The sequence below is a fragment of the Ipomoea triloba genome, chromosome 6 (assembly GCF_003576645.1).
Source record: "Ipomoea triloba cultivar NCNSP0323 chromosome 6, ASM357664v1".
Classification (NCBI taxonomy): Eukaryota; Viridiplantae; Streptophyta; class Magnoliopsida; order Solanales; family Convolvulaceae; genus Ipomoea; species Ipomoea triloba.
In genome coordinates this window covers 9381939-9391246 of record NC_044921.1, presented here as the reverse complement: position 1 = coordinate 9391246, position 9308 = coordinate 9381939, and the positions used below count along the sequence as shown (strand labels likewise).

Below are 9308 nucleotides of genomic sequence, written 5' to 3'. Positions count from 1 at the left end.
CAACAATGGCCTAAATCACTTCAAAGCATGCAAATTCTAGACTTCACTATGAGAGCACTAAGACAAGCTATGACAGAACAAATATCACCGGAATCCCACATAAGCCTTCACTAGCAATGCATAACACACGTGGGGAACATTTATGTTAGAGGTTAACCCAACTATTGGCAAGAGACTGAATTATCACAAGCTCAACCTTGAATCATCCCTGACAAGATAGGCTGCACAAGTACCATCAAAACATACCACAAACCAGCAGGAAGTACAGTGGTCACAGCCACAACACAAGGAAAGCATACTATACCTTCAGCTGCAGATTGAGTCCTTCAAGCAAACTTCATCCAAATTCATCAGAAAGCGTACTGGAATTTTCTGGGAGGGGTCACGGCCTGGGTCACGGCCGGGATGTGGCCCGTGACCCAGAGCCCTGCTTCGCTCTGTTCCCCTGAAAAACGACGCCTCGGCATCACGGCCGTGAGCCTGGCCGTGATCCAGGCTCCTCTTTGCGCACTTCTGTTCTTTTTGCGCCCAAGTTCGGTTTTACCTGCAAGTTAGTCCAAAATATGTCCTAAAACACTTCTAAACTGTTTCAAAGCCTAACCTCTTAAATTCTAACCATTCCCCACTCTCTCAAAGGTAAAAGAATGCAATTCTCACACCAAAAACAACCCCAGGAACACCCCGTAAACAAAGAAAAACTCCTATTCTACTCCGAACTAAAAATATAAAGAAAAGAGCAGTAAAATAAAGTGCAAAAAGTAAAGGATAACATGGGGTGCCTCCCATGAAGCGCTAAGTTTACTGTCGTCAGCTCGACTCAACCTCATGGATTTCAGGTGGGATTGTGGACCACGCGATCCGGTGGCCTTTTGAACTTAGACAGCTCCCTCATCCATCTTTTGTAGAAACCACCAGGACCAAAGAACTTTTTCTTTTGTTTCAGCACATTTGACAGTTCAGGGGGTCCAGGATCAATAGGGGAAACTTGCAAATCCCCTAACTCAATCTCTCTACTTTCAGCAGTGCACTCACCCAGCCCTTCTATCAAGTAACAATCATCAACATACGAGGGCTGGTGCTTCACCATTTTGAATATGTCAAACTCAATCTTGTTCACAGCCACCTCCATCACTAGTTTTCCTCTCCTCACATCAATAAGTGCACCAGCAGTAGCTAGAAAAGGTCTACCAAGTATAATAGGAACCTTGGCATCCTCCTCTATATCCATAACAACAAAATCCCCCGGTATGAAGTACTGATCAATCATGACCGGGACATCCTCTAGAACTCCCACCGGACGCTTTATGGAGCGATCCGCCATCTGAAGGGTCATGGAGGTGGGTTTTGGTGTTCCTAGGTTGAGCCTCTTACATAAAGAATATGGCATAAGACTAACACTGGCACCCAGATCACACAGAGCACCCCCAACTACAAATCCACCAATGATGCAAGGGATGGAAAAACTACCTGGATCTTTCAGCTTAGGAGGAAGTTTATGTTGAAGAACTGCACAGGTTAAGGCTCCTTCGCTCAGATTCACCACCGCACTCTTCTCTGGCTTTTTCTTATTGCCTAAAATATTCTTCATAAACTTCTTGTACAATGGGATCTGAGTGATTGCTTCAACAAAAAGCATGGAGATCTCCAGCTTATCCAACATCTTATGGAACTTGCTCTCTCTATCGGACTCCTTTGATCTCCACAACCTCTGTGGATATGGTAACAGGTTGTAAGGTATAACCGAGTCATCTACCATCTTGTTCTTCCTTTCATGCTTCTTACTTGGAGCACTCTCATCCTGCTCAGGAGCTTTCTCCTTAACACTATCTCCCTGCACCACAGGCTTCTCCTCACTATCATCAAGAACATCCTCAACCTGAACACCCTCCTCCTTCTTATCAGCTTTCTTAGGCACTGGATCATTCGAAGGAAGAGGGGGGTCCTTCAAAGCTAATCCACTTCTAGTGGTGACTGCATTTACTTGGTGCCTTGGATTTTCTGTCCTTGCTGGCAGTCTACCATTCGAAGATGAAGGTTGATTAGAAAACTGATTACCTCCTCCTTGTTGCTGAGCCTTGAGACCATCTATCTCTGCTTGTAGCTTGCTAAATTGCTGAAAATTCTCTGCTTGTAACCTGCCAAACTGAGCCATCATAGTGTTCATGAGAAGCTGCATATCAATATCCTGAGGTGGTTTAAAAGAACCTTGACCCTGAGTGTTCCCGAAATTCTGATTTCCTTGCTGGAACTGCCCTTGAGTTACATTCTGGTTATTCTGCCCAAAATTCTGATTGTTTCTCCACTGGACTTGGTTTTCACCCCTATTCCCTTGGTTACCATGAAATCCTGGTGGATTGTTTCTCACTTGATTTCCCTGATTGTTCCAAAAGGGAACAACCTGATTCCTTCCTTGCTGCTGATAGCTCCCATAACCTTGCCCATGGCCCTGTGGTCTAGAATAACCAATGAGATCAACTTGCTCCACATTAGGCTGAGGAACTTGGTTACCAAAGTCTAACAAAGGACATGTTTGAGCTACATGATTTCCACCACAAGTTGCACAACAGGCTACAAGAGGTACCTGTGGCACAGAATAGGGGTTAGGAACATAAGGATTCTGTGGAATCAGTGGAGGCTGAGCAACTGCCTGGACACTCTGAGTAGGGCCATGTACTAACTGCTTTAGCATGTGTTGTATGGTATCCAACTGAGCCTGCATTGCCATCTTCTCTCCAACTTCGAACATCCCAGCTGTTTTCTCTCTCTTGGGTATATCATCCCCCTCAGTGTACCAGTAAGTATTGTTATAGGTGATCCTCTCAATCATCTGCTCTCTAGCTGCCGGTCCCATATCAATGAAAACATCCCCAAAGGATGAGGTATCTAGAATAATCTTCGACCGGTTAGACAATCCATCATAGAATGAGGACATAAAATCACCTGGGGTCATCAAATTTTTCGGGCACTGCCTCCTCAATTCTTTAAATCTCGTCTAAGCCTCAGGGAGATCTTCATTGCCAAACTGCTGAAAATTCTAAATTTTCTTCTTTAACTTGGCAGCCTTGGAAGGAGGACAGTACTACTGCATGAAAGCCTTGTGGAGCTATTCACATGTAATGAAATGGTTGGCTGGAAAGGAATTCAACCAACGATGTGCTTGATCTCTTAGGGAAAAAGGAAACAGTCTCAGCTTGATGGCCTCACTAGGAACATCATTCATCTTGATGGTCTAGCAGATACGATCAAAATGAACTATGTGGGTTTTCGGGTCCTCAACTCGAGATCCTCCAAACTGATTGTTCTGGACCATCTGAATGAGTTGAGTCTTCAACTCAAAATTATTTGCTTCAATTCCTGGGTACACAATGCAATCTTCTTCAGTGAACTTAGGAGCTAAATGGGCTGCCATTGGTTCTGCCTGTGGAAACTCTTGGGCAAACTGCTGAAACAGGTTGGGATTCATTTGATGGAGAAGATTTTGCATCCCAACCCCATAGCCTGGCTGCTGGTACACAGGCTGCTGCTACATGAAAGGAGCTCCCAATCCTCCCCCAACATAGATATTCGGGTTTGGATCGGCCCTGAAGTTTTGTGCCTGATTCTGAACATTTGGAATTGGGGGGTCAACACAAACTCCAGGGTTATCTCCAGCTGCCTCTCTCTGCCTCGGGTGCTGTTGTGTGTTAGCACCAGTATGGGTTGGCTGCCCAGTATTGCTACTGTCTCCGATCTCCATGTCTACTTCGAAGTCCTAGAACTCTCGAAGCCAATCACGTAACACCTTTTTCTCCCTCCTTAACTTCCTTTCAAGATTTAGATCGTAGGGACGAAGATTCGTGCTCCCTTTTGATAGTGTGCATAAAAGGAGGGTAACCCGCTGTCTAACACAACCACAGACACTCTTGGAAGGAACTAGTAATGGGTTAGTGCAAATAATTTTTTTTTCGAATACTGAATAAAATAAAATAAGACTTGATCTCCTAAAATTCACTAACTCTAATGCTAGTAAGAAATTAATCACACAATCAAAATCAAATAAATCAATCCCCGGCAACGGCGCCAAAATGTGATGAGCACAAATGATGAGAGTAAAAAGGGTGTAATGTCGTTCCGCTGAGGATTGGGGCTATGGCACGTAATTGTGTGAATTACCAGGCACTAGAGTATATGAATTAATAGAATCCAAGCAACAAAGACTGAATGATGTAAAAGAAAACAATTGATTAAGGTGTAAACTGTATGATAAAGGTATGGGCTAGATTAGGGGAATTGTAACCTTGATGTTCTAACAAACTCAGGATTAGGGAAAGAATAATTAACTAAGGGATATATGGGCAATGCACAAAAGAATTCTACTCAGCTACTTTTGTAATCAATAAGAGAATTAGGCTAAGATTGCCCCACTGTCGTGATGCATAAATCATAACCTTAAGCACCTAAGCATTGTAAGCCCCCAAAATTACCTCTACTTTCATAGCAGGAAAATTAGGTTGAAATTGGTAAGGCTCGAGGTCTCCATCCAACTGTCGTTGTAATGAATCCCTCTCTTAGACTAGCAATTAATTCTGGCCACAAACCAATAACTAGTGCAAAGAAATCCCCAAATCAACATAAACCCTAGGCAAAAGATTCAATCCCTTTATGCAATTAATCATAAATCGAACATCAAGATTAACAATGGACCCCTAATCCAAACCCATAAGCGAATTACTCACGCATGATGGAATTAAACAGAGCAAAATAATAAATAACCATAAACATTGCAAGAAATATAAAGGGGAGAGAAACATAACAGATAAAGAACAAATCCAACTTCAATCCAAGATTCCAAGCTTGAAAGTAAATAATCTAATGTAAAACTAATCTAAACTATGCTAGGGAAATATAAAGAGAATAAACTAAAACTAGCTAGGGTTCAGAACTCTGTAAGGGAACCTCTAGAATATATAGGAGATAGATGGGCCTTGGGCTCATGAGGCAACTTCCAATTCTTTTCCCATTCTTATTCTTGTTTCCTATTCTTCCTGGGTAATTTTCTTTTCTTCCAAAACTTGTCCAAAATGTTCCAAAACTCTTCCTTTGCTGCTCCTTGTGAATAATTCAACTCTTGGGATAATATAACACACAAACAATTCTCAATTTCATTAGGATAAAGAAAATAAGCACCAAAACAACTAAAATAAAGGGTAAATTATTGTACAAAATAGTAGATATCATCACCGCGTCATTTTTTTAAAAATTACATTTGATTCGTTGATCTAGACACACGTGGAGGGCTCTGAATCGTTCTTATTTCTCTCATGGGCACCCGTTCTCGTTAGAGCGCGCCTACACACACACAAAAAACTTAATTAAAAAAATAAGTTATAAGCTCCATTTGATAAAATATGTGAAACTAAAAATAGGGAAAATGGTATTTTTGACCCTAAATTGTTTTACTTTTTGAAATTTAGCCCCTACCAATTGATCTGAACAAACTTAGTTATTTAATTGTTCATAATGGGCCACATTTGATCCCTTATGTTATATAATTAGAAACTTTTTTGTTAATAACTTATTTTTATGAGGGTTACATTTGTCCATCCATTCCTTTCAATCAGTCAACTTTCTCTCCTTCTCCTTAACTGGTTTTGCCAGAACTATAAGAAAGACTGTTTGGAGAACTGGTTTTGCCATAACTATGAGAAAGACTGTTTGGAGAATGCCAAGAGTGTAACCGATTATTAATCCAATTGATGCAAAGGAGATTTGTTGTTTCTGACGATTAACTTTTCCTTTTCCTCTATCAATCTTAGTAGCAATAGGAGATTCAGGCACAATTATATTGTTTTAGAATTTGATTAAAGAACTGCAGACTCCAAATTCATAGGATTAAAATTTACTTCAAGCGTGTACCAATGTGGCATTGGAGAACTAGTGTGTACCTATGCGGTATTGATCTCCACGACGATGGAATCCCCGATATTGCGGAGAAGATTGCTGCACTTGTGAAGTCGGCTAATGTCACCGGAGAGTCGTATTGGCCTAGCCTCTTCGCCAAGCTCTGTGAGAAGAGGAACATTGAGGATCTCATCATAAATAATGTCAGCGTTGGTGGTGGAGGTGGTGTTGTTTCCGTTGCTGCTCCTGCAGCCAGTGGTGCTACACCAGCTGCTAAGGAAAAGAAAGAAGAGAGTGACGATGGCATGAGATTCAGCTTGTTTGATTAGGAGGTGCACTAGTATTGTTACAAGGATAACAGTTCCTTCTTTATGCTTGAACATTTCTCGTTATACTATCAAAATTGTTTTTTTTTTTTAACTTTCTTTGTTTTGTTGCTCATGGCCGAAGCATTCTCCATGTTTTTAAGCTCAGACTCCTCATTTTGTTTTAGCTCTATAAGCTCATAATCCTTGGTTGATCCTTTACATGAACCATTACTTCTTGACAACTCACTAAGAAGAAGGAGAAGACAGTTGAATGATTGAAAGGAATGGACAAATATAACCCTCGTAAAAAAATTTCTAATTATATGATGTCAAGGATCAAATGTGACCTATTATAAAGAATTAAAGGACTAAGTTTGTTCAAATCAATTGATAGGGATTAAATTTCTAAAAGTAGAACAATTGAGGGCCAAAAGCGTCATTTTCCCCTTAAAATAATAACATTGTGGTCTAGTAGCACCCGGTTGCACCCCATATGGAAGAGGGTGAGTGCGAGCTTCAGTGGAGAAGAAAGTAGTTATGAACAGATACTACATTGTAACAGAGTCAATAATACTAAAAAAAAAAAGTAGTGTTTCAAAATAAAATATTGACTTTTAACTTTTTGTTCCTTTTTATTTTATCATTATTAATTTACAAAAACTACATGTATCGCCCTTCATTAATGAAAATTAAATCCTAGCTAATATCTCAATTTTTCCTACACATTATTCTGCCTCCTAGGTTTTTTTTACTATCAATTAAGGTGGGAACTAGTTAAGCATCAAATATCACCCTTGCATTATAATCGTCTAAGGTAATTAAACTTCTTTTTTTGTTTTTGTGTTTTTAATCAGAGTACAATGGAAAACCCTTGTGGTCTAGTGGCACCCGGTGTCCCGGTTAACACTCCCACATGGATGATGGGAGTGGGTTCGAGCCTCAGTGGAGGCAACTGCTGACTCGTTTGACTCGTCTCGTTGTACTTCAGTGGAGGCAACTGCTGACTATGACAGATACTACATTGTAATCAGAGTACAATCAGTAGGTTGAGAATTTGAGTCAGTACTCAAAAAAAAAAATCAGAGTACAATGGAAAACATAATGCTCGAATTTGAGTCGAACCTCAAAAAAAAAAAATCACAGTACAATGGAAAACATAATGCTCGAATTTAAAAAATCAGAGTACAATGGAAAACATAATGCTCGAATTTGAGTCAGTACTCAAAGAAAAAAATCAGAGTACAATGGAAAACATAATGCTCTCTTAAATTTTATTTAGCAAACTTGTGTACCAGAAAAGAATTTTAGTGGGGAAAGAAATTCTTGTGTATTATAGAAAGCAAAAGTAGGGTGGAATTCCCTTTTTATTTTTACTGGTATTTTCGCTCGTGCATTGCATGGAATGAATTTGTTATAATATTTTAAAAATATTTGGATCGATATACAATTATATAAATTATAATATCGAATATTATAATTGATGAAATTGGTTGGATCGATTATGTTTCCGGATGTTTTCCTTGCTTGAATTAGAGCAAATAATTATTCAATTACCCGTGCGATGCATTGATAAATTCCTTATTATATATTTAGATAATAAAAATAAAGATGAAATTATAAAAAATTCTAATATTGAACGTGTACTTTTATTTAATTATAAGATTAGTTCAAAATTATTACTCAATTAATTGAATAATATATGACTTGTTTGTCTACAATTATCTTAAAAATATCGATATGTAATATGACTTGTGTAATTATATTATTACTAAAATAAATATGAGAAAAATGAGAAATAATTTAATTATAATTATTATAAAAATAAATTCAACAATCAATATTTAGCTTAATTACCATAATAATTATTATGCAATTATTATTAGTCAATTACACTAATATTTGTGCAATTATACTTTTATACCTTAAGTATATTTATTTTCACCATATCGCATTTATTTTTTTCTTCCTCTTTCATATTTAATGAATTAATTGTAATTATTATAAAAAATCTAACAGTCCATGTTTAATTAATTTTTTTAAAGTTTAAATAATTTAAAATTTTCAAAAGGAAAGTGTAATTACTTTTTTTCTTATGTTTATAAATAATTTTCAGTCAATTAGTAATATATCATTTTCATTTTCCAATTTGCCAAATTTCTGTTTCCTTTTCTATTAGAATTTCTTTTATATTTTCAATCAATTAGTAAAATCAATTTTCTTTTCCATTTGATCCTTTTTATTGTTTGGGCGGGAATTTCACAAAGAATGATTTTAATTTTTTTTTATTAATAGTAGTATAGATATAGAAGTATAGATAAGTATTCGAATTATTATTATTTTGTGTAAATAATAATTAATAAATTATTTTTTCTTATAAAATTATGCAAAATTTGTTTTCATTATTCTCACAATTATAATGGTTTAATTATTCTCAGAATTTGGTAAATAAAATTTTGTTACTAATTAAAATTTATTATTATTTTTACCAATTAATTAATAATATTAGTTTGTGCGGGAAAAGTTGAAGGGGATGATTTTTATTTTATTAATATTATTGATACGTGAATATAGAAACAATATTATCAATTAATAGATATTAGTTCATTTCCATTTTACATTTTCTTACCAAATAAGCATTATTAATTATTGTGAAAGACTTTGTGGTCTAGTGGTACTCGGTTGCACTCTCACATAGGAATGGGGTAGGTTCGAGCCTTAATGGAGACGATATTGACTCTTTGTGTTTTATTTAACTAATAAAATATTTAATTAATTGACTACAAAAGTTTGAAATAGGAAGATTTTACTTTTATATATTTTTTTAAGTTTTTTTTTTAAATAATTTCAATTTGATGTGACATTTTAGAAACCTACAAATTGGACAAATTGCATGAAATGAGTTAGTTTAGATACTCAATTGTAGTTTTTTTTTAAGGTTCAGTAACCTAATTGCATTTTCGTGTGCAGTTCGACGGCCTATTTGACCCATATATTTGTGCATGGTAAGAAAAACCCTTTAAAAAAACTAAAAACAGCAGTAACGTTGTCATCTTTGTTTCTCGTTATATGTTTCTTTTTGTTTCCTATTACTCCAAATTTTGTGAGTTTCTTCATAGTACT

The 9308-nt window shown here is 36.8% G+C and overlaps 1 protein-coding gene and 1 pseudogene across 1 annotated transcript; one reads left to right on the top strand and one right to left on the bottom strand.

Annotated features, from left to right (window-relative positions):
- Positions 1-832: 832 nt before the first annotated feature.
- Positions 833-2950, bottom strand: LOC116023448. The gene has a single exon (XM_031264449.1). It carries the CDS (start codon positions 2948-2950, stop codon positions 833-835), a length of 2118 nt encoding a protein of 705 aa, XP_031120309.1.
- A 968-nt stretch (positions 2951-3918) lies between these two features.
- Positions 3919-6209, top strand: LOC116023447 (annotated as a pseudogene).
- Positions 6210-9308: the final 3099 nt, after the last annotated feature.